We start from the raw sequence: 26,127 nt of genomic DNA, 5'->3' as shown, positions 1-26,127 counted from the left end.
CGGTCCTCGACCTTACAGAAGATCACAGTTAAATAATACTGCTCTCATATAGTGTCTTGCTCCTGTGGTGAGTAAGGTGGGCAGAGCTCCTGGGGAAGGTAAGGGGTACGGTCGGCAACGCGCTTGCGATGCTTCTGTTGTTGTAGGCGTCTATAAGCTACGGTAATCGGTTACTATGAAATGAGCCTTACGCTTGTTTGCTGACCAAATTGCCAGTCAACCTATTGTAGTCTACTGCTGGATATAGGCCGCCCAAGTTCACGCAAGAAATCCCGGTTTTCTGCAATCCTCATCCAGCCTACACTGGCAATCTTACATAGATCGTCGGTCCAACGGGCCGGAGGACGTCCCACATTGCCTCTACCAAGACTAAACAAGACCAAGTTGTACTAAAAAGAATTACTATTTTCTGACCTATATTACTTTTCTATTACTTTACTATATTACTTTTCTTATCACAAACGGGCTACACGAATAAATATTTATTGGAGTTAGAGGGAATACAAGTTGACGCAACTTTTCACGTAAAAAATCTAGTTATATATGTTATACTACCCTCGACGGTATGTCGATATACGATCGGCGCATTTTTGCAAGAACAATTATTTGTATGTGTCCTAATTTATATAAAGAAATTCATAATTTCATACTACCTTAGATAAATTTTGCGTATCTGTTATACCTGTACGGAACTACAATGTAAAATATATTTTAAAGTATTCAGTTATATCTCTCATATATTTCCACAAAATAAAAACTTGATCTAACAACCAGGGTGTGATAAATCTTCGATCAAGGACAATATGATCCAAAAACATAATTCACTAAGTGTTTTGATTTTAAGTGATCGGTGTAGAAACTACAGTGGTCACCGCAAAAGGCCTTTTTGAACAGAGCACCGAGAAATATATTATAACTCCTATATTAGTGACATTATTAAAATAAAAATATGTATGATGTAGTTCTAACATACTTTACAGATTTAGAAAAGAAAATCAGCTCAATACCAGCAATCATTTTCTGATTAAAAAAACGCAAAAACATGTTACAATATTACTTCGGCTGTCAACTCACCTAACCCCAAGGTCTTATATACAAGTCATGCAACTAAGCCCAATTTCAATGGTGAGAGATCAGTACGAGAATGTCATAACTTTTCGTTCGCGTCAACGCCGCTGTACGTCACTGCTATCGATGTGTGCAGTCACGTGGTGCGGTGCGCACTGCACACGCCGTTTGAGTGACGTTTCATTGTAACTAGTTATATTTTAAAAGATAAATGCGGTACGTCTGATAAAAAGAGAAACAGAATGCTATTCTGTCTTCGTTGCACAGCACATCCATCGATCCACGATCTTCATGCCTCTAGTGGCCGTAAACTTAAAAGAAAAGCGCAACCATTAAGCCGACGTACCTCCACCACTGTAGTTGCACGACCTGTGTATAAGACCGTGTGACCGTGTGTAACCCCTTAAGTGTCAATCTTAAAGGCATTACATTAAACGTCAAATGTAAAAAAATTCACCACCCAAATAATATCCACCAACTTTTGAATAATTACTCAAAATTATTTTCAAAAGCTACTAGCACTAATAAGATCATTAAATATATATAATTTGATAAAAGTTTTTAAGCTTTCACGGTCACTATTGAACACTTGAGTCTACGGGACTTATGGAGATTATTAACACCCCCCATTTCCTGATATTCCCGAAATTCTCGATATTCCGGCATCGTTAGGCGCCATAGAAGCAAAAAAATTAAATTCGATTATAAAATTAAAACTTGGGTGCTATCAGTCCACTCATGATGTCGAAGGTGTTACCGTCGGGCGAAACTTTAATCTCCCCACTGGGAGTCTTCACCAGCAACCATCCAGATGAGTCCAAACCGGATATAGTGCCTTCGATCGGACTTCCGTCTTCGCTACTTTTCACTTTGATCTCTTCCCCACTTAAAATAAAATTATTCAGTAATAATTTGGATTGTAAATAAATATAAAATTGTAACAGTTATTTATGGATGGATGTTAAGTAAAACGAGAGGCAGAATATCTATGGTTAGTTGATTGTCTTTTAACATTTATATGTTTATGAATATAGATTACTCAGCACAACACTTATTTTTTGATATGTATTTAAAAAGCATTACCAAGTCTGTATAATTTTCGATATTTATTGTTCCAAGAAAACATCACAATTTCTTAACAGCGAAATAATACTGTTTTTCAGTAGTCAGTTCAGTTTTTGGTATTGAGGTTTTCCAGACTTTACGCTTGTACGTTAGCCCGTATAATAACAAAAATCTACTGTCTATTACTAAATGACTCTTACCTATGCATCCAGTACTGGTAGTACAGTTCCAAGAAGGCTTCAACTCCGCTATCATCATCCAACATATCCAGTAATATCTCAAGTTGCGAACAGTACCGAGCGAGGAACTTTTCAATCGATATCGGTGGCAGTGTCGTACCGTTTTTATTGTTGTACTCCGATATTATGTCGTTGACGCATGTCGTCGGAATACTGTTGGATATGTTCACGCCCGTGCCTGAAAATATTTAGAGTTGGTTTTTCGTTCAATTTTTTTTTTTGTTTGAAAATGTCCTATCTGTTAAGTAATATTTTAGTTAGACGACATTTTAACAATTAATTTGCGGATTATAAAAAAAGATATACCATTTAAATTTACCCAACAACAAATAATCATAATGTTAAATAATAAATCAAAAATTACTTTAATTTTATGAATAAAATCTTTAAACATTTTATATCAAAATGTCATTTATTTTAATTTTAAAATCAGTTTAGAATCTACGTTTAAAGATCTTGTTACGCTGAGAAAAAAGTGCAAAGGATTAAAATTTTGCTCTACAAAAAAAAAAAAAAAACAGATTAGGAAATCAATTAAAATATAAGTATGTATTTCCCCGCTAAGTAATACAACATACCTATTTCGACCATAACATCGTCGCCGACACAATTGGCTGTGGTCATGGTGCCGCCGATCTTCATCTCGCGTCCGTAGTACACATCGTTAGGCCATTTTATTCTAGTAACGAAAAAATGAAATATTTAAAACCTATTCTAACAATCATTTACATTTAAAATGAGTGACTATAATTACTATTAATGTTTTAAAATGAGTAGAACTGTTGGTCCTATTCTCTTTTACAATTACTACGGGTGTGTGTGTAATATATAGTGTCTAAAACACAAAGTGTGTGTGTGTGTGTGCGCGTGTGCGCATGTGTGCGTGTGCGCGTGTGTTCGTGAGTGTGTGTGTGCGTGCGTGCGTGCGTGCGTGCGTGCTTGCGTGCGTGCGTAAAATGCTGTATTGTCATTGTTTGTCTCTACTTAGTTAAAAAGAAGAATATATTAATTTCCGAACGCCATCTTTAGGATTTATGGATAAGCGTGTAGTTACTGGCACAGTGCCCTCTATTTGGATCACTTTTTTGCTTATCGAGAGAAGACGTGTTTCTGTGGTTCTGGAAGATAAATATTAGTAAATGGTTAAATATTCACAAAATCCTAGTATTGAGTTGTATCAGCGTGTTTAGTAGATAAAAATCTAACGAAGTGTTGTGAAACGGTAATTAATAAGTGTGTGAATGAGTGTTAAAACGGAAAAAATTGTTTGAAATCTTTCGTTGTTGATGTATAAATTGAACTTAGTGAACAAAGGATTGGACTTATTCATTAACATCTACCCGTTATTACAAAGAAGTAATCGTAAAAAGTTCATACGGATTGAAAATTTCGCTGCACACAAACGAGTACTGAGTGGTCTAGTGTCTAACACACAGATTGCCGGTCGTCTGCACACTCGTTAGGGCGAAGGATCAAATCCTTCCTTAAAAACATTTTTTTTGTTATAATTTTTTTTTTTCTTTGCTTAAATTTCTTTAACTTTTTTTATTATATTTTTTTTTTTTTTTAAACGTAAGTGAAAGAAAGTTGAGTGGACATTGCTCGTTTGTTTCTTGCGCTCATCTTGGTTCTGTACGATGTCGTCGCAGAAGACTTGTGCTGGGTGTCAAAATTCACTGCCAAGGAGGGAGTATATGACTTGTGTCACGTGTAAGCTTGGGTACGATCTGCTTTGCGCAAACTTGACATCTAAGCACTTTTATCAGATGGATGCTGAAAGTAGGATTAAATGGAACTGCCAACAATGTCGCAGTAAACTACCAAAGACAGGTAATTCGAACACTCCTGTACGTGCCACTGGTCATCCTATCGCTTCTAAGGAGGATTGCATCCTGAGCCCAGCTGAAGAGAGTAGTGTTACCATGAGAGTGAAGAATAAATGTTCCAAGTCTGATAGCGGCGATTCTTGTGTAACCGAGGAGAGGTTGCGCATAATTATAAAACAGGAAATCACTGACACTATTAAATCCCTAGTATCCGAACACCTAACCAACTTAAACCTTCAAGTATCTGAGTTCCAGGAGTCCCTGTCGTTTATCAGTAAACAGTACGATGCACTAATAATGTCTGTTAACGAGAAATCGGAAACAATCAATAAATTGGTGTCCAAGAATGAAAACTTAGCATCACAGGTTAAAAACCTGACGGATAGGCTGGTGCAGATAGAGCAAAACATGCGTGTTTGTAACGTTGAAATTACCGGCATTCCCGAACATAAGTCGGAGAACCTCCTAAACACTGTAGAACAACTTGGAAGAATTGTCGAGAGTCCTATCGCTGAATCTGATATACTGCATGTAACAAGAATTGCCAAATTAAACAAGGAGAGTGATCGTCCCCGTTCTGTCATTGTAAAGCTTCGCAGTCAGCGACACCGCGATGAACTGTTGGCTGCAGTGACGCGATTCAATAAAAAGAACAAAGATAATAAGCTCAGCACCGAACATCTTGGACTCGGAGGACGTCGCGAACCCGTATTCGTATCTGAACACCTTACTCTCACAAATAAACAGTTACATGCCGCAGCCCGAAAGAAAGCCAAGGAGACTGGGTTCAAGTTTGTGTGGATACGGGATGGAAGAATACTTGCGAGGAAAAACGAGCAAAGTCATGCTATTCACATCAAAAACGACGAAAGCTTAAAATTGTTGCTTTAGTATTAGTATTCGATAAGTGTTAGAATTATCCAAGTAGTAGTTATATAATTGTTTTTCACAATGGCTGTAAATATTTATTATCAGAATGTGCGGGGCTTAAGAACCAAAACAGAGGATGTTTTTACAAATATTCTGATTAATAACTACAACGTAATTGTATTTACTGAGACGTGGCTCAATAGTAAAGTAACGAATTCGGAATTTATAGATAAGCGTTATACTGTTTATAGGAGAGATCGATTGTGCTCAGAAACTACTAAAAAAGACGGTGGAGGAGTTTTGGTCGCTGTTTCTAATCATATTCCTTCTTCCAGACATTCAAACTGGGAGAGCGATGCGGAGGACCTATGGGTCTCAATTGATGTAAAAACAAATAACATTGTCACAAAAATATTAATTTGCGCGGTATACCTTCCCCCACCAGTAAATTTGGAAAGCCTTACTCGGTTTTTAGAGCATACTAGCGATATTTTAGACGGAAATGACCAAGTCATAATATTGGGAGACTTCAACATGGGCTTTATTGGTTGGTCTCGCGGCGTGGATGGTGTTTCATGTAGTGCATTTAATTATGGTTCACCGCAAGGTCTGGCACTCACTGATTTCATGGCGCTGAATAATATTACACAAATGAACCCTCTTCCTAACGAGGATGGCGGAGTGCTGGATCTTGTTCTGACTAACTGCATTACGTTAGAAGTTACTAATTCTTTAAATATTATAAGTAAAATTGACCGAAAGCATCCTCCTTTATTGATTATTGTACCGGAACTAAAACCACACTTTCTTAAATCAGCCGAAAGACCCCGACCCAATTTTTTCAAAGCGAACTATAATCTAATTTTAGCTCATCTAAGGGAAATTAATTGGCCAAAACAGTTCGATAAGTGTCAAAACGTAAACGAGATGACCGCAGTGTTTTACCGTATATTGAACAATACCGTGGAAACATACGTCCCCGTTTCGAGACCAAAGAAAAGCAGGTTCCCCTCATGGTTTAGTAAGTCTCTGACTAAAATAATCTTGGAGAAGGAAAGCAAGCGGAAAAAGTTTATGAAATACAAAAATCCACGCGATAGGTTAGAGTATGAGTTACTTCGTGAACGAAGTAAAAAAATGATAGACGCATGCCTACAAAATTACAAAAAACGGGTTGAGAATAATATTATCGGGAATCCTAAATGTTTCTGGAACTTTATCAAGGATAGGCGAGGTGGTGAAACTACGATACCTGCCGAAATGACCCTTGATGACCAAACTGCTAACACTGGTACAAAAATCGCAGATTTATTTGCTAAAAATTTTTCATCAGTGTTTAGTAACATAGTATTACCTGATAGTCTAGAGTCCACAGTGCACGGTCTGTCATACTTGAGTAAAATTAAATTTAGTGAAAATGAAATCAAACGTGCCATTAATAAACTAGATATCTTTAAGGGTGCTGGTCCGGATGAGATCCCTCCTATCTTTGTGAAGCGCTGCGGCCCTACTCTTGCTCTGCCACTATCACTGCTTTTCAACAGGTCTTTGCATGACGGGGTGTTTCCTGAGTTGTGGAAAAAGGCAAAGGTCGTTCCTGTGTACAAAAAAGGTGACAATAAAGACGTCAAAAACTACCGTCCTATATCCATACTTTCATGTATACCTAAACTGTTTGAATCCCTTGTTTGCCCAATTGTCACGCGCCACTTGGAAAGCCAGATCTCAGAATATCAACATGGGTTTCGCAAGGGACGTTCTGTTCAAACGAACTTGGTGTCATTTATGTCCTACCTTAGTAAAGAAATAGATAGACGCCAACAAGTGGATTGTATATACATGGATTTCTCGAGCGCTTTTGATAAGGTGTGTCACTCGCGTCTTATACATAAATTGAGAAAGTCTGGTGTGGGTGGGACCTTACTTGAGTGGTTTGAGTCATACCTAGCAAAAAGACTTCAGTTTGTGGTGCTAAACGGTCACGTATCACATGAGTATGTTGCGTATTCAGGAGTACCACAAGGATCCCATTTGGGTCCTGTTCTCTTCTCAGTGTTTATAAATGACATTATTTCTTCTATACATCATTGTAAATACTCCCTTTTTGCTGATGATCTCAAGATATTCAAAACTGTCAGTACGAATAATGATGTAGAGCTCATCCAAGCTGATCTTGATGGAATAAATGTGTGGTGTAAATTAAACGGTATGATTATAAACACGAAGAAATCTTATCACATTAAGTACACAAAGAAAAAAGTACAATTGCCATCAGCGTATAAATTACAGTCCGATACGTTACAGGAGGTTAAGGAGATTCGAGATTTGGGCGTGATAATGGACGCAAAATTGAAATTTAAAGTGCACATGGACACAACGGTAAAACAAGCGGCCAGGATGTTAGGTTTTCTTAAAAGAAACACCAAAGGATTTGTTTCTCCTCAAACCAAAATAATCCTTTATAACTCACTGGTTCGCAGCAAACTCGAATTTGCATCGGTTGTGTGGAGTCCCCAATACGTAGCACCATCTCAACGTATAGAGAGACTACAAAGATCTTTTACTAGATACCTGGCATACCACACTTCGGGCATCTCTCATAAGGCCACCTATGACTTACGGCTGAAACACTTTAAAATGATTTCACTTTATAATCGCCGCATAATACTAGATTTAACATTCCTCAAAAAGTTGATATCGGGACAGATTGCATGCGGTGAATTGCTTGATAAAATAAATTTTAAAATCCCGTACAGATATCCACGAAAGCCCATTAATAACATACTTGTTGAACATGTAGGTAGAACAAATGCTCTTAAACATTCTCCATTATCGAGGATGTGTTCTGAGTACAATCGATTCTCCGCGTCAATTAAAGACTTTGATATCTTTCATGATTCAGGGACAAGTCTAAAAAAAAAACTTACCGCACATTTCTGCACATAAATATAATGTTTAATTTGATATTTATACTATTCTTTTTTTTTTTAATTGTTATACTTCTGCTATATTTTTATGATTTGCTGCAACTCTAAAATTGTTAATTAATGTCTTCTAAGGCGAGTGATGTATGCACCCGTAACTGGCATGCATACCGGACTATGTACATGAACGTGATATTGTAATGTTTAGTATGTTATGCTGTTGGTGTATCAGTAAATAAATAAATAAATAAATAAAAAATTTTTATATCGCTTCTCGGTCGCTTGAGCCTCGTCATACAGTGATTGTATCACCGCACGGCACCAGCACCTACAAATCGTATGAGAACACAGTGCGAGTCAGACGGACCTGAGGTCGAGCGCGCCGTAGGGAGGCTCGCGCAGCGCGCACACGGCCGCCAGCGCCGCCGCGTGCTGCACCAGCGGCAGCGCGCGCGACACGCGGCGCCGCACCTGCGCACACACCACTACTGCGAGCTGCGCGAGCGCGCCGCGGGTAGCGCACTACCGACATGTATCTGACTATTTCTAGTAACCTTGTACTAATTCACTCATACCTTTTGTAGTAATACGCTTCAACCTGTAATATCCCACTACTGGGCATAGGCCTCTTTCCACATGTAGGAGAAGGATCAGAGCTTAATCCATCACGCTGTTCCAATGCGGGTTGGATATATTCCCTACTATGAGTAACGATCGCTATTAGGTGTACATGATAACAACCGGGACCGACGGCTTAACGTGCTCTCCGAGGCACGGTGGGGAGATCCACAAGGACTGCACAAACACCCAGACCACGGCAAACACCTGTATGACCAATACAAATGTTTGTCATGTGCGGGGATCGAACCCGCAACCGCCAGCGCAACAGGTACAATCCATGGCTGTAACCGTTGCGCCAACGCGGCGTTTAATAATAATCTAATAATAATAATCGCGGCGAGTAATAATCTTATGTTACTTCCAGAACAGCAAATTAAAAAAGAAAAACGTTTACGACCTCTCCCGGCAGCGTATGCGATCAACCGTGGAAATTTGAAACAAATTAAATAAATAAAAGCAATAAAGTCGATTGGCCTGTGTTCGCAAATAAAAGGGACCTGCAGCGACACGGCGGCCTGGCCGGGCGGCGAGATCCAGCGGTTGCCGGCGCGGCCGCGCGCGGCGCTCTGGCGGCGCGCCGCCGCGCCCGCCGCGTGCGCCGCCAGCCCGCGCGCCACGCGCGCCGTGGACGACACCACGTCCGCGTACACCATGGCGCGCCCCACGTGCACGGAACTCAGGTTCTGGAACACGTTTCTGTTATTACTTACTTTCTGTTACGTAACAACTTTTTAACCCCCTACTCCCCGTGGTGATATCTGGTGAAGTTTTAGATAAACTCTCCTCCCTGTGCCCAAAAGTCATGTGTCCTTTTTTTGCAAAGAAATTGTGTCATCATTACAGCCTATACAGTCCACTGCTGGACATAAGCCTCCACAAGTTTACGCCAAAAATAACGTGAACTCATGTGTTTTGCCCATAGTCACCACGCTGGGCAGGCGGGTTGGTGACCGCAGTACTGGCTTTGTCGCACCGAAGACGCTGCTGCCCGTTTTCGGCCTGTGTATTTCAAAACCAGCAGTTGGATGGCTATCCCGCCACCGGTCGGCTTTTTAAGTTCCAAGGTGGTAGCGGAACTGTGTTATCCCTCAGTCGCCTCTTACGACACCCACGGGAAGAGAGGGGGTGGCTAAATTCGTTAGTACCGTAGCCACACAGTACAAGAAAAAGAAATTGTGTAATTAAATTGAAATTTTATAAAATTTTAGACTAATAAAAATTTTCTAATTAAAGTTTGACAAATTAAACACCGTGGTAACAATTCTCAAACAGGCATCAAAGTTGCAGGATGTTTGTTGGTTATTTATTTGGTTATATGATAAATACACGATATATCTCAAGTTTTTTTTGAAAGAAATCATGTATAGAGAAACATAAATTTATAATAGAAACAAGATTAAAACTCACATCAAAGTACTCAACAGTCGAGAAGTTTTCCGGGCACTCATACAGGTAAACAGGTAAGAAGTTTTCCGAGGGGGGTTGGAGGGGCGTTTCATCTCTCATGCACCACTGTATCGTAAAGTCGTCGAATTTCTGAACGCGCCTGCCTTCGACCGCCGGGCACCAACTGTCCACGAGCGACATTTTTTGCTACCAAAACAGTTATAAGCATTATATAATCTGTATTAAAGTAATACAAAAAAAAACTTTGGTTATAGGTTATTTGATTATAGGAAAATCAAAAGTATTTATACACCGTAAAGTTTTCAAAATTATTTTACAAGTGGTATACCTGTGTTCAATTTATAAAAAAAAAAGAAACATTTTATTTTCCATGGTAAGAATTTTTTCTATGATTTTTTTAAAATTCATATTTAGTGTCGAATTTAATTTTTCTTAAAAAACTCACCCTCCATTAAATATATATACAAATACTTATACATAATTATAGCTTATAATTTGAAATATAGTCAATAATAATAGCAATAATTTTTAAAATACATGCCAAATATAAACGTGAAAAAAAGAACAGTTTTTAGATTTTTTGTAATGCACTAAAAACAATTAAGTAGCTCTTAATTTTGCATTGTCATTTAGCATTTTAAGCAACACGTAAAGCGTCACACAACAGTTTAATAATAAGTATTTTTTTATTCTATGCTACAAATAGCATTCGCTAGTAATATAATTCTAAATATTAATTCTAATTATTAAAATATAATTCTAGTTGTAAATTATTTATTAATCTTATCTGTTAAATATATTTCGTTTCATACATTTAGCTAACAAAATATATATAAGAATTGATACTTAAAATAGTGCTTGCAATGTCCAGATATAATAACATGCTGCACAGTTTAAGCTATGAAATATAAAAAATATGCACACGCAATGAAATTTTAGGAATATTTATATCAGAATTTTTCTTTTTATGTAGCGCGGACCTTACAACCGAAATCAATCAATATTAGAATTATAAATAACTAATGCAAGTCTAATTTTAATTTTTGTGTATTTTGAATATTTATTCAAATGAGCAATATATGTGCTGAAAACAGAACTACTCAACGAAGACATTCTTACGAACTGATTCAGCAAACCATTTGCAATATAAATAATAGCCAAGTAAAAAGTATAGAAGTATGAACTAAAAGACTTTAAATTCAATATGAGTTCGTAAATGTTTCGATCGATTTTACTATTACCAAGCTTTTGATTGTACAAATTAGTAATAATTTAAAAACACCTTGATATGATATTCGTAAAATCTCAGTGAAGCAAGCGCTACGCTAGCTCGCTACCGCTCACCGGGCATCACACCGTCACGTGGCCCGGCCCGCCCGCCCGCGCCGCCCATCCGCCCTAACAAACACCACCGTTATGTACGCACTCTATGTGTACCGTGCTATATGTCCTATAATTAAGATCCTCCGCCAACGACATTTTTTAGCTCCAATAATCGGCATGATAATTTTTTTTTTACCAAATAAGTGCGTCACTGGTGCGTACTTGTGCGTACTCTGTATTGGCCATATATATGTTTGCCGCAGTCTGGGCGTTTGTACTTTGTCTATTGTGTGTGTTTCCATTCCCCCCGACCCAGGAGTTGATCCTAGAGGGGCTGTTGAGTGTAAAGCGTTATTTATTTTATTTATTTATTGGTTTGAATATGTAAACCCTTTTACTGCGACCCTTTTGGGAGTGGGTGCGTTGCCAGCCTTTTTGGAAAACGGTCTTTAGGTATACAAAACGTAAAAAGATGAATCTATAGAAGAAAGTAGTTGGTTATTCCTAGAAAAAGAATAGAAGAGAATAAGAGAATTCTGGTTTGATTTTCAACCGATATCAGATCGGCCAGTATGCGCCAATTTCAATTTTACCAAAAACACGTTTGATGTGGTTCTATTTTTGATCCATTCATCAGATTATTTAGTATTACTATCAAACGTGGGCGGAGGCTCCTAGTGCAGTGAATATTGGGTATAAATAATGAGTACAATACTCGAAACTAAAGATGTTTCTTGTTAAATAGCTTATTTGGGTTTAATTGAACAAATATTGTTTTAGTATTTTGTACTGCTTGAAGCCCAAATAAACTATCAATCTTTGTAAATATGTACATAATTTACTACAGATACAGGGGCCTATAACTTTACATTGTTTTACATAGGTGCGTCATATGGGTTTTAATAATATTAGTTATCTTTGGTGTCTATGTATGTATGTTTTGTGTATTTGGAATTTTCTATGTGTCTATATTTAAATAAGACAAAATTATAACGTATATGTGTTACTATTACTACGTATAAACATAATTGTGTGTACAAGGACTGTGTGAAAAATAAATATTAATCAATTTCTGATCATCAGACACAATTATAAAGTAACATACCAAATGACGGTGTTTCTAAAAGCTCCTAAATCACATTTTAATATTTTAAGACTTTAAAATCACTCATATTACTTCTAAAGTATGCACATAACCACTATTTGAATAATTTACTTAATAACATTGACGTTTACATTTTAGCAATTGACGTTTATACTAAAGTAAAAAATTATATACAATTATGTATTGAATAATTTTGATATACGAGTACCTACTACAATATAAACGCCAAAATTCAGCAATTGCTACCATGACATAACAAGATGGCGATGCGGGTGATGATAACTATAATAGAAACAGTCTTACCACGTGGTTTCCGAGGAAATAGCCCCGTGTATATTCTATTTGAGATATTTCCCGGGAGTCCTTAACATGGAGACCTAGAATGTCTCCTAGGATTTTGTGAAGGATTTCTAATCTAGCTTCGTTACTTCGAATACCCTCCTCACCTAGATAGTCGCTTGGATCTGCTTCTAAATGAATCTAGAAATAAAATAGGTAAATGTACTGGCTTATAATTAATACTGAGATAGATATGTCGTAGCCAGAATATCAAATTGGACTGTTTATGATATCTATCCTAACCGAACTTTTTATTTTTTCTATACAACTAAGGAAACAAAACAGTATCTGTGCCATGATAAGCGATTATCGCAGCCTATGGACACCTGTAACATCAGACGCTGCTAACACATCATCTGCTATCACTGCATGTACATCATCAGCATTTTTGGTTTCCTTACTCACCACATTTGTAAATTAAAATAATCATGTATAGTCTGTTTTGTTTATCTGTTATATTCATTAACTTTTTCGACTGGGCAAAGGGGCGTCTCCTTTCTGTGTTTCGGTATTCGCATGTATAATAAAATCCCACAAACAATTTTGCGACGGTTTCAACACAAATTTAAAGTGTTCATTAGAAATAAATTAATAGACAAAGCGTGCTGTGTGGTTACGGCAGTAAGAATATAGCCACCCCCTATCTTCCCGTGGGTGTCGTAAGAGGCGACTAAGGGATAACACAGTTCCACTACCATCTTGGAACTTAAAAAACCGACCGATGGCGGGATAACCATCCAACTGCTTGTTTTGAAATACACAGGCCGAAGACGGGCAGTAGCGTCTTCGGTGCGACAAAACCAGCCCTGCGGTCACCAACCCGCCGGCCCAGCGTGGTGACTACAGCCAAAACACATGAGTTCACGCCATTTTTAGCGCGAGCTTGTGGAGGCCTGTGTCCAGCAGTGGACTGTATTAGGCTGAAGTGATGATGATGATGAGACAAAGCGTATTATTCGGTTCAGGATTACATAGTTGATAAACATGTGTGGACTTATTAACGTCGTATTTCATGCAAGATATTATTACTAATTTTGTACTAAAACACAGTTTTTATACATTATTTTTAAAATACCAACTGCGGGGCCTATTTGAAGAAAACTATTTTTGATTTTGATCTTGGGTTGTCTGGAAGAAATGGCTAAATAGCCATAAGTCCGCCCATTGTACTTCACAGTCTGTAAATGTTTTTTTTTTTTTTTTTTTAATGTGTTTATTGTTTGAAATGTAGTTGTGGTGTACAATAAAGTATAAATAAATAAATAAATAAGTCTATCATATCGTAGTTCTTATCTATTTATTATTGATTTTTCCTCTTTAATTTGTACACACTTCTAACCGCTGCTACTGTATCGTGTCCAGTACCCTAAGCTTATCTGGAAGAAATCGCTATTTAGCGATAAGATCGCCTTTGTACATCTTGTATTGTATCTTTCTTTATATGTGTCTGTATTTCGGTGTACATTAAGAATAAATAAAAATTAAATTAAAAATTAAAATATAACCCCGACACAATAACTTGAGTTGCCTTTAAAAAGTAAAAAATAATTAAAGAAACTCAATCTTAAAGTAGCTAAGTATGTACGAGTATCGCGTTGGGGAACCGCTTCAGACAGACAGACAGACACGTCAAACTTATAACACCTCTCTTTTTGCGTCGGGGGTTAATAATAAACCTACTTTTGACTTTCGAAAGCGAAAAGCTTGTTAAATCACGGACCCTAAATATAAATCTTACCTGCGAGAATATCGCTACGCCATTATTAGTTAAGTCTGTAGCTCGCAGCAAGGACGGTGTGCGCCAGGTCTCTTCTGAAGCCAATACTTGGATGTCCAACTCGTGACCAGGATGACCCGTATACTTTGATGGCCTATATTATTTTTTATCTTTAGCACAAACTTATGTAGCTAGATCATACTTCTTTATAAAGTTAATATTATAACATTATTTTAAATAAAAATTAAATACCAAAGCATTATCATGAGTATTCTTGAATATATCAAGATTAGTGATGTACCAATTATTATCATTGCGCATTTCGTTGTTAACGACCGAATCGTACAACACTACAACACTACAACACTAATCAAAATACACATTAAAACATTTCAGCAAAAAGCCGTTTTTTTATATTTAAAATGTTTCAACGCATGCCTTACTAAAATTATTAATTTTATGTTAGTAACAAAATAGTACTGCGAATTTTAATCATGTTTGATAATAAAATAAAATAAAACTTCATTTACATTCCCAAGATCATAGCACAAAAATAGCATAAATATATTTTTTGAAGAAATTCCAAGCAATTTTATTTCTATATACAGCAAATTACTCAATATTGACAACGTTTTATAACTTAAATAGACTTTTCATACGACTAATACGCATTGCACAAGACGTTAAGGCATCTTCATACTACACATCGATAGCGATAGAATTAGAAACAGGACAGTAGCGATATGCGTACTAAAAGTAAGCTCTGATTATCTATTATAATAGAAAGCGTATTGCGTACCAACACATATTAGCGTCCTGACTCGCTCTGAAACCATTAAAAACGCTTAAAATCCAACACACTCTTTAAGACAAACTTACAAAAATCACCAAAAAGGTTGTCCTCTAAAGAATTTTCTCTAGGAGTTTATGTCACCACTTAGTGTGAAACTTGCGTCACTGATTGTGGCATATGTTTTAAAGAAATATACATGACCCAAAATTCTCCTAAGAAATGCATGCTGTTTAATGATGTTTTGCTTAACCATCAAGAATAAGAGAAATGATAGTGAATTTATAAACAGAGACATTTTCTGGAATTTGAAGATTCAAAAATGGTAGTCGGAAATTGAACCTATTTCTCTTATAGACTCGATTATTTTATTACAATTTAATTTATTTTCCTATATTTTGTGCAAAGCGTTTTCCAATTAGCACATATATATACATACATAAACGTTAAACATTGATCAATTGTAGCTTTAGATAGTTAGTAAACAGGTAAGACGATCACTTTATATTTTTATACTTTTAACTTTTTTTATCAATTAATTGAATTTGGTAAATCTAAAGCAATCATCTTATAGAAAGAAGTAAAAGAAAATTAAAGCAAAGTCACCATCGAATATATACGAAGGTGAGGTTTGTTTAAATAAATGGGTATATTCTTACTGTCGATCGCTCTCAGTGGAAAACTGTTTTTTAGCCGGCGAAGCTTGATAGCAGAAAATATGATGTTTCATTTTGACTGACTTCCATTTATCGTACGAGAATTGAACTACTTCATTTTCTCTAATCTGTAAAAATAGCAAATTTTTTTAATTAGAAATTAGATCAAAAGTTTTGTAAATGGGAAAAAAATAGCTCTTAAGCGTTTTTCGGTGATTTAATTAGATAATTTACATGGAATAATATAATTTGAATGCGAGAAATAAGTGCGAAAAACCTTTTTTTGAAAAAAGTACCACGTCTCAGTTTGAAAATCTTATTTCGTAGCTGAATCAACAGATTTATCTCGCCACCGCCACCGCTACCAGCGTGTCTCTAAGTGACAAGCGTAACACACACTCACACACCTCGGCAGTCTTGTAGTGCGGCAGCACGGTGTGCAGCAGGTCGGAGCAGAGCGCCAGCAGGCGGCCGCCGTCCAGCAGGTGCGCCAGCAGCAGCGTGTCTCTAAGTGACAAGCGTAACACACACTCACACACCTCGGCAGTCTTGTAGTGCGGCAGCACGGTGTGCAGCAGGTCGGAGCAGAGCGCCAGCAGGCGGCCGCCGTCCAGCAGGTGCGCCAGCAGCAGCGTGTCTCTAAGTGACAAGCGTAACACACACTCACACACCTCGGCAGTCTTGTAGTGCGGCAGCACGGTGTGCAGCAGGTCGGAGCAGAGCGCCAGCAGGCGGCCGCCGTCCAGCAGGTGCGCCAGCAGCAGCGTGTCTCTAAGTGACAAGCGTAACACACACTCACACACCTCGGCAGTCTTGTAGTGCGGCAGCACGGTGTGCAGCAGGTCGGAGCAGAGCGCCAGCAGGCGGCCGCCGTCCAGCAGGTGCGCCAGCAGCAGCGTGTCTCTAAGTGACAAGCGTAACACACACTCACACACCTCGGCAGTCTTGTAGTGCGGCAGCACGGTGTGCAGCAGGTCGGAGCAGAGCGCCAGCAGGCGGCCGCCGTCCAGCAGGTGCGCCAGCAGCAGCGTGTCTCTAAGTGACAAGCGTAACACACACTCACACACCTCGGCAGTCTTGTAGTGCGGCAGCACGGTGTGCAGCAGGTCGGAGCAGAGCGCCAGCAGGCGGCCGCCGTCCAGCAGGTGCGCCAGCAGCAGCGTGTCTCTAAGTGACGAGTGTAACACACACTCACACACCTCGGCAGTCTTGTAGTGCGGCAGCACGGTGTGCAGCAGGTCGGAGCAGAGCGCCAGCAGGCGGCCGCCGTCCAGCAGGTGCGCCAGCAGCAGCGTGTCTCTAAGTGACGAGTGTAACACACACTCACACACCTCGGCAGTCTTGTAGTGCGGCAGCACGGTGTGCAGCAGGTCGGAGCAGAGCGCCAGCAGGCGGCCGCCGTCCAGCAGGTGCGCCAGCAGCAGCGTGTCTCTAAGTGACGAGTGTAACACACACTCACACACCTCGGCAGTCTTGTAGTGCGGCAGCACGGTGTGCAGCAGGTCGGAGCAGAGCGCCAGCAGGCGGCCGCCGTCCAGCAGGTGCGCCAGCAGCAGCGTGTCTCTAAGTGACGAGTGTAACACACACTCACACACCTCGGCAGTCTTGTAGTGCGGCAGCACGGTGTGCAGCAGGTCGGAGCAGAGCGCCAGCAGGCGGCCGCCGTCCAGCAGGTGCGCCAGCAGCAGCGTGTCTCTAAGTGACGAGTGTAACACACACTCACACACCTCGGCAGTCTTGTAGTGCGGCAGCACGGTGTGCAGCAGGTCGGAGCAGAGCGCCAGCAGGCGGCCGCCGTCCAGCAGGTGCGCCAGCAGCAGCGTGTCTCTAAGTGACGAGTGTAACACACACTCACACACCTCGGCAGTCTTGTAGTGCGGCAGCACGGTGTGCAGCAGGTCGGAGCAGAGCGCCAGCAGGCGGCCGCCGTCCAGCAGGTGCGCCAGCAGCAGCGTGTCTCTAAGTGACGAGTGTAACACACACTCACACACCTCGGCAGTCTTGTAGTGCGGCAGCACGGTGTGCAGCAGGTCGGAGCAGAGCGCCAGCAGGCGGCCGCCGTCCAGCAGGTGCGCCAGCAGCAGCGTGTCTCTAAGTGACGAGCGTAACACACACTCACACACCTCGGCAGTCTTGTAGTGCGGCAGCACGGTGTGCAGCAGGTCGGAGCAGAGCGCCAGCAGGCGGCCGCCGTCCAGCAGGTGCGCCAGCAGCAGCGTGTCTCTAAGTGACGAGTGTAACACACACTCACACACCTCGGCAGTCTTGTAGTGCGGCAGCACGGTGTGCAGCAGGTCGGAGCAGAGCGCCAGCAGGCGGCCGCCGTCCAGCAGGTGCGCCAGCAGCAGCGTGTCTCTAAGTGACGAGTGTAACACACACTCACACACCTCGGCAGTCTTGTAGTGCGGCAGCACGGTGTGCAGCAGGTCGGAGCAGAGCGCCAGCAGGCGGCCGCCGTCCAGCAGGTGCGCCAGCAGCAGCGTGTCTCTAAGTGACGAGTGTAACACACACTCACACACCTCGGCAGTCTTGTAGTGCGGCAGCACGGTGTGCAACAGGTCGGAGCAGAGCGCCAGCAGGCGGCCGCCGTCCAGCAGGTGCGCCAGCAGCAGCGTGTCTCTAAGTGACGAGTGTAACACACACTCACACACCTCGGCAGTCTTGTAGTGCGGCAGCACGGTGTGCAGCAGGTCGGAGCAGAGCGCCAGCAGGCGGCCGCCGTCCAGCAGGTGCGCCAGCAGCAGCGTGTCTCTAAGTGACGAGTGTAACACACACTCACACACCTCGGCAGTCTTGTAGTGCGGCAGCACGGTGTGCAGCAGGTCGGAGCAGAGCGCCAGCAGGCGGCCGCCGTCCAGCAGGTGCGCCAGCAGCAGCGTGTCTCTAAGTGACGAGTGTAACACACACTCACACACCTCGGCAGTCTTGTAGTGCGGCAGCACGGTGTGCAGCAGGTCGGAGCAGAGCGCCAGCAGGCGGCCGCCGTCCAGCAGGTGCGCCAGCAGCAGCGTGTCTCTAAGTGACGAGTGTAACACACACTCACACACCTCGGCAGTCTTGTAGTGCGGCAGCACGGTGTGCAGCAGGTCGGAGCAGAGCGCCAGCAGGCGGCCGCCGTCCAGCAGGTGCGCCAGCAGCAGCGTGTCTCTAAGTGACGAGTGTAACACACACTCACACACCTCGGCAGTCTTGTAGTGCGGCAGCACGGTGTGCAGCAGGTCGGAGCAGAGCGCCAGCAGGCGGCCGCCGTCCAGCAGGTGCGCCAGCAGCAGCGTGTCTCTAAGTGACGAGTGTAACACACACTCACACACCTCGGCAGTCTTGTAGTGCGGCAGCACGGTGTGCAGCAGGTCGGAGCAGAGCGCCAGCAGGCGGCCGCCGTCCAGCAGGTGCGCCAGCAGCAGCGTGTCTCTAAGTGACGAGTGTAACACACACTCACACACCTCGGCAGTCTTGTAGTGCGGCAGCACGGTGTGCAGCAGGTCGGAGCAGAGCGCCAGCAGGCGGCCGCCGTCCAGCAGGTGCGCCAGCAGCAGCGTGTCTCTAAGTGACGAGTTTAACACACACTCACACACCTCGGCAGTCTTGTAGTGCGGCAGCACGGTGTGCAGCAGGTCGGAGCAGAGCGCCAGCAGGCGGCCGCCGTCCAGCAGGTGCGCCAGCAGCAGCGGAGCGGCGCGCCCGGCGCAGCCCGCCACCGCCACGAGTGCGGCTCGCCCTCGCCATGCGCCAGCGCACAGCGTCTCACGTGACACGCCATACACCGTATACCTGACCACCACATATAATTATCACGTATTTATTTACTGATCTTATTCCCCTTCCTTATCATAGCGTTCTGTTACAATTATTGCACGATTAGTTGCCTGATCGATGGTAATTATCAATCTAAAATGTGGCGCAGTGGCAATAATTAAGTCCATTGTCAAAACTGTCCAGTCTTTATTCAACCTGTCAGAATCGATGTAATAAATTTATGAAATACAACATGTAATTCTGTCTTTGTTGTTCTTCTGACGTTACACAGGTTATCTTTTATAACATTTTAAACTTTCATAGTCACTAATCCAACATACTTCTCTCTCGGTGTTTGTTGTCACACTCCTCTTAAATATCTAGAGCGATTTGTATGTAATTTTTGTGTATAATTGTTTGGCATAAAATATGCTTACTAGCTTGCTGCAGCCTATTACAGTCAGCTGCTGGAAAAAGGCCTTCCCAAACTCACACCAAGCTTCCCGGTTCTCCGCAGTCCTTATAAACCCTCAGCGGCGATCTTACGTAGATCGTCTGTCCAGCGGGCCGGAAAGCAGCCCTTTCTGCATTTGCCAATATGCAGTTTCCACTCCAGGACACGACTGCTCCAACGGCCATCGATCCTGCGACACAGATGACCAGCCCACTGCCACTTCCACTTGCTTACTCTACATGTCGGTTACTTTCGTTCACTCGCAGATACTCTCATTTCTGATCCAATCTTTGAGAGAGACCCCAGCATAGCCCGCTTTATAGCACATTCATTCTTGACTTTGAATTCGTAGACTAGTATCTTCGTACGTATACCGATACCGGTGTCGGTACGACTTGTTTGTTAAGCATATCTTATGTTTTGTCCAAATTCATATCGATACTGACTCGTCGGGGGGACTCTGACTAGGGAAGGATGTTTAGGCCGCCCGGTGTTTTGCTAGCTCCTCTCACGTCTCCACAAAGATAACGACATCGTCGGGGGGACTCTGACTAGGGAAGGATGTTTAGGCCGCCCGGTGTTTTGCTAGCTCCTCTCACGTCTCCACAAAGATAACGACATCGTCGACGAAACGAAGATCACAGATGTATACGCCGTTGACCATGATGCCTCGTCACTCACCACTCCAAGGTCTAAAAGACATCCTTCAGCATATTGGTAAGCAGTTTCATCCTTCTATCTTACTCCGGACGATTATCGTCGCCACGTCGTACACACGCCTCAGTATCTCGATATATCGCCAGTCGATATGACATCTCTGCAGAGAATAAAGGACAGGCTAGGTTTCGATCGACTCGTAGGCTTTCGTAGTCTACAAACTCCTTACACAGCGGCTGATTATACTTTTCAGTCTTTTGTATAATTATAATTGCTGAATGTACGTTATATGCTTTGAGTTACGGGATTAAAAATTTAGCCACTCCCTCTCTTCCCATGCGTGTTGTAAGAGGCGACTAAGGGATAACACAGTTCCACTACGACCTTGAAACTTATAAAGCCGATCGATGGCGGGATAACCACCCAACTGCTGGCTTTGAAATACACAGGCCGAAGACGGGCAGCAGCGTCTTTGGTGCGACAAAGCTAGTCCTTCGGTCACCAATCCACCTGCCCAGCGTGGTGACTATGGGCAAAACACATGAGTCCACTCCGTTTTTGTGCGAACTTGTGGAGGCCTATGTCCAGCAGTGGACTGTATTAGGCTGAACTGATGATGATGAACTGATGTAGGTTATATATGACGCTATAGCTATTTCAAACCGAGGCTGTTTTTAAGCTTAAGGGCACTTCAATAATGTCGTCGACCACTATATCCGAGATGTTGTCGAAAAACTGACGCACCAATGGAATACGTGGTTCTTCAGTGTCCCGAGTCCCAGAATTGTGTTCGCTCGACGAGTACAACACTCCATAAAATTTCTCGACCTTTTCTCGAATCTGAGGGCGAGAACAAACGATTCTGCTATTCGCTATTTTAAGCATCGCAAGAAAACTTCTCCTCAGTGGAAAAACTCCCTAATATTTGAGCAGCCAAGTTCTCTCCTTAAGAGTTTGTGCTTTTTCGAAAGAGCCTTCTGTTCTGGCGAAGCTGCTTAAGCAGTGGAGATTTCACGCCTCCGCTTTATCAGATCCTAGGTTTCACGAGAGTTTGGACTACTTCATTAATTTCGTCAGCGAAAAGTGTCTGCGATCCAGAGTATACACCGTCTTCACCACGTTGAAGTGACAACGTAGTGAAGACATCTCGTTCACGTCGCTTGTGGTTTCCAGTTAATCCACTCGATTTTGGAGTTTCGGCTGGAACTATTCAGAGTATATATTAATACACAGAGTATTTTGGGCAGCAAAGGTCGGACAGTAGATTTCATCAACAGCGCTCGCTCCAGCCGTGGTCGCTGCCGGTGTTAAATCTATTAACCATTGAGAATATGTCTTTTATTCGCTATGAAGAAATCTATCTCGTTCCTCGTCACAGTATCAGGGCTCTGCCATGTCCACTGCCACTCGAGAAAGTTAACAAGCAACTACCCCCTGTAATTCCTGCTCCCAAATCCGTGTGGTCCAGTTTTCGATTCATCGCGATCTTGCACTCTCATTTTGATCACTGAAGTCTCCCATAACAGCGTTGTAGGAAGCCGAAGTAGTGTCATGTATGGTCTTTGTTATATACTCATACATGTCTTCGACTTTATCATCAGAGTGTGCGAGGGCAAGGTGTGTCAGTAAGTTTTAGGACTAGGTATGCAACCCAGGTTGACACACTGCCAATTTCCACAATGCTGCTAGTTAAGACTCTTGTGAGCCAGAAAACCGAAGATACCCTGGGAAATCCAAGTACCATCACCTTCACGGATGTAGAAAAAGTGTCTGGAGTTCAGAACTCAAGGATTCCAGGACTCCAGGCAATTGTCAAGAATTAAGGGCTTAAGTAACTATGTCGAAATTTTTGGATATATTATCCATAGTTAACAAGCTGGATAAGAAAATAATAATTTTGATTTACTATGGAGAATATGTGCCAATTGATTGGAATAAAGAAATCTGTAAATAGATATTGGCTTTAAAAAGGAACTAGGAATGTTTTACATTTTATCTATGCAATGCCAATAAGACTTAATTATAACAAGGTTATTTCGTACTGTGCCTTAAATTTAACTTAATTACAAGCATAAATAAAAATGACCAAAATTTTTTCAAAGTAACTTTCTTGCAATAATTTATTCTTATGTTAGGACCAAAAGCAGAAGGAACTGCACTTACCTATCACAATCTAAAACTTTTTTCAAAGATGCTTCCAAGTTATCTCTAGCCACTACACTATCAGAATAAATTAAAACATTTGGCGACTTAGTATTCACTAATGGACGGGAACTTTTTGTGGACTTTGGCGTCATTTGAGACGGAGAACTTGTTGGAGTTTCTTCTTTTATATAAGTAGTTGTCTCCATCTGGCTTTGTGGTCGTTTTGGCGCAGTTGTACTTACTACTCGCTTGTGAGTTGTAATAGATTTTATCTGACTTGAAATATTTAACAATGAAGATGAAATCTGACTAGTTCCCTTCTTTAGATCTAATTTCAGACTAGACTTCTTGGGTGTTATGTTGTGTTGTATTTCAACAGTAACATTCTCAAGAACTACTTCTTCGGGAACTGTAATTTTTCTCTCTGGCGATTTTTCCAGTGTTTTTTCAGGTGATTTGCCAAGTTTATTTTCAAGAGAGTTTTCAATTTTCTTTTCAGAAGATTTGTGTAATACAGTTTCTAATGGCTTCTCTGGAACCTTTTCGGGCGATTTTTCTGACACTTTGATTTCAGTATAAGTAGACGCTTTAGTGGTCTCTGGCTCATTGACATCTTCAGCAGACAAAGATTTAGTTGTGATGGTACTGACATCAGTTAGTGTAACATTTCGTCTACTGACAGATGATTCATAGACTTGGTCACTTCCACCATTCATTTCCGGAGCACTCCTCCTATCAGATTTAATATCGACTACTTTTGACAGTTTACGTAATAGTGCAGCATGTACAGGCCACTGAAATTCTTCTCTGGATTGTTTAAGACTATGTTGAATTTCACTTCGGAGCCCTCTCATTGATAAATCAGTAGCTTTATTTGGTTCTCCAGATATCTGAACAGCTAGAAAGAAAAAGGATTTATATAAATACGCTTCAGCCTGTAATATCCCACTACTGGGCATAGGCCTCTTTCCCCATGCAGGAGAAGGATCAGAGCTTAATCCACCACTATGCTCCAACGTGGATCGGCGGATATATTCCCTACCATAAGTAACGATCGCTATCAGGTGTATATAATAACAACCGGGACCAACGGCTTAATGTGCTCTCCGAGGCTCGGTGGAGAGACCCACAAGGACTGCACAAACACCCAGACCACGGCAAACACCTGTATGGCCAATACAAATTTTTGTCATGTGCGGGGATCTAACTCACAACCGCCAGCGCAACAGGTACAATCCATGGCTGTAACCGTTGCGCCAACGCGGCGTCTATATAAATATTAAATGTAAATGTTTATGTGTGTGTTATGTAATGAAGATGATACAATATTCTGACATAAATAACCCACTTACATACTTAAATATATATATATATATATACACCTAATAAGAATGTCTTCAGTATGATTAAAATTTAAATTATTTAAATACAGAGACAGATATTTAATACAATTATCCAATTCCAAATTAACATTAAATGTGTATTTTTAAAACATATAAATACATAACTAGACAAACTATTCTGCTAGGTAAATACTTTTCTATTGTATTTTTACAAAATAGTTTAAGATACTTGATGATTGAATTACAATGACCGTTTATATTTTTGTTTCTTCAGTTCCATAAGGAATATAATCAATATTATTTTATTTAGAATTGTTGTGTTTGTGTACTGACAAATTGTATTACAAAAGATATAACTAATTTATAAAACAAAATTACATTAATACTATCCAATTATAATGCCAGCTTTAATGTTAGTCAATTTTGAATAATACACTTTATGTATTCTTTTCCTTATGTAATTAAGGATAAACTTTATAGATTTTGTGATACCTTCCTTCGCTATACTTACTTTGTATCCTAACAACCGGTAGTTTATGGTCAATGATGTATTCTCCACCAATAAAATTAAATCCAACAATACTAAGGTTTTCAATGTTTGTTTTTAAAACTATCGCCAAATGAGAACCTGCCTTCCATGCTATTGGCTTCCCCATTGTTTCCAACTGTAATTAAAAAATTGTAAATTAAATTTTTTTTGATATACGACTATGATCTGATGAGATGATGACTAATTAACTTTGACGCTTGAATAGATTAATATTTTAAACTTAACATTGGACATAAGTCCAATAAAACATATGCAATCATTTGAAATCAATTAGCAATGTAACATATGAAATACTGGCTGATATGCAAAAACTTATGTAATTTGATCTTACATTAATTATACTGTGCTGTGAGCTGTCTTCATGTGGATCCATTTCACATTCCAATAGTAATTCAAGATCTAAATCAGATATTGGTGTGGTGTCTTCAGAACCCAAGGGCAACCCCCCTGTACAGGAGACCCAATCATTAATTTCTATACACTGGGTGGGTTTCATACTGCATATCCTTGAGGCATTTGTGTAGTCGAGAAGGTCACACAAATATGCATTTTTTGGGTTCGTGCATAATTTTGAGCTCAGGGTTGGTGTTTCTGTAATATATGGTTAAGTTAACATATACGACATTTAAAAAATATTTTGATGAAAATGATGTCACTTTTGCATTTTTTATTATTAGCAGGGCTAAATGAAAATTTCTTGCATGTTGTCTAATTAGATTTAAATAAATTTTAATCACAATTCAATTCCTGATGAATCTTTTTAAGATAAAAATTTTAGTTACATACCTGCAGCATTTTCAGGCACTTTACAAAATGCAACACTCGTGTTACCACTCAGAAACTCCAAAAGACGAGCTCTAAATGACCGAATACGCCAAGTTTTAATAAAAGTCATTGCAATGTAAATCGGTGTAAAAAGCATGCTTATTGATTTTTAATCAAACGAACTTTTTCGAAACAAAATACCAAACCATTTCACTCAGATTGATCAATACGCTATTGAACTAAATATTATACTCGCCAAGTATTTGATTATCGATTCTAAAGTCCATCTTTTATGCAGATAAAATCCAATAATGATTATATAAAAATTAAACAGAAACACCAATATGTAGATAGAAGAGTAGACAATTAAGTTTAATTGTTCAAAAACCTTAATTTCTATGGCTCATAGCAATAAAAATTGAGATAATTTCAAATTCTGTGCCTAATTTTGCATTTCCCAAATGCCTGAGACTTACGTTAACGTAAGTCACGGTTACTTTTGTCAGTTACGTTACGTTAACCATACGT

General features: G+C 40.7%; 1 protein-coding gene across 2 annotated transcripts; it reads right to left on the bottom strand.

Annotated features, from left to right (window-relative positions):
• Positions 1-1,778: 1,778 nt before the first annotated feature.
• LOC123663996 (biotin--protein ligase) lies at positions 1,779-25,756 on the bottom strand. 2 transcript variants are annotated; one of them, XM_045598631.1, is made up of 15 exons: positions 25,621-25,756; positions 25,166-25,425; positions 24,796-24,949; positions 23,457-23,839; positions 22,960-23,363; positions 19,526-19,721; positions 15,954-16,078; positions 14,526-14,658; positions 12,752-12,928; positions 10,021-10,206; positions 9,111-9,296; positions 8,360-8,463; positions 2,951-3,051; positions 2,334-2,550; positions 1,779-1,953 (listed from the first exon to the last, which is right to left on the bottom strand). In XM_045598631.1, the coding sequence occupies exons 1-15, from the start codon at positions 25,754-25,756 to the stop codon at positions 1,779-1,781; spliced, it is 2,937 nt and encodes a 978-aa protein (XP_045454587.1). The 2 variants fall into 2 exon arrangements, 1 of the variants encoding a protein (XP_045454587.1); XR_006744730.1 differs by lacking the exons at positions 1,779-1,953; positions 2,334-2,550; positions 2,951-3,051; ... (9 more) ...; positions 25,166-25,425; positions 25,621-25,756 and adding an exon at positions 16,358-16,450 and having other exon boundaries at positions 15,999-16,078.
• Positions 25,757-26,127: the final 371 nt, after the last annotated feature.

This window comes from Melitaea cinxia, chromosome 21 (genome assembly GCF_905220565.1).
Source record: "Melitaea cinxia chromosome 21, ilMelCinx1.1, whole genome shotgun sequence".
Classification (NCBI taxonomy): Eukaryota; Metazoa; Arthropoda; class Insecta; order Lepidoptera; family Nymphalidae; genus Melitaea; species Melitaea cinxia.
The sequence above is the reverse complement of the archived record's forward strand: the minus strand, read 5'-3'. Positions and strand labels throughout refer to the sequence as shown.

Coding starts and splice junctions, on each gene's coding strand:
- LOC123663996 (XM_045598631.1), bottom strand. CDS start 25,756: ATGCTTTTTACACCGATTTACATTGCAATGACTTTTATTAAAACTTGG. Junction 12,929..14,525: donor GCGTAGCGATATTCTCGCAG/GTAAGATTTATA, acceptor TTTTATTTCTAG/ATTCATTTAGAAGCAGATCC. Junction 1,954..2,333: donor TACCAGTACTGGATGCATAG/GTAAGAGTCATT, acceptor TTTTATTTTAAG/TGGGGAAGAGATCAAAGTGA.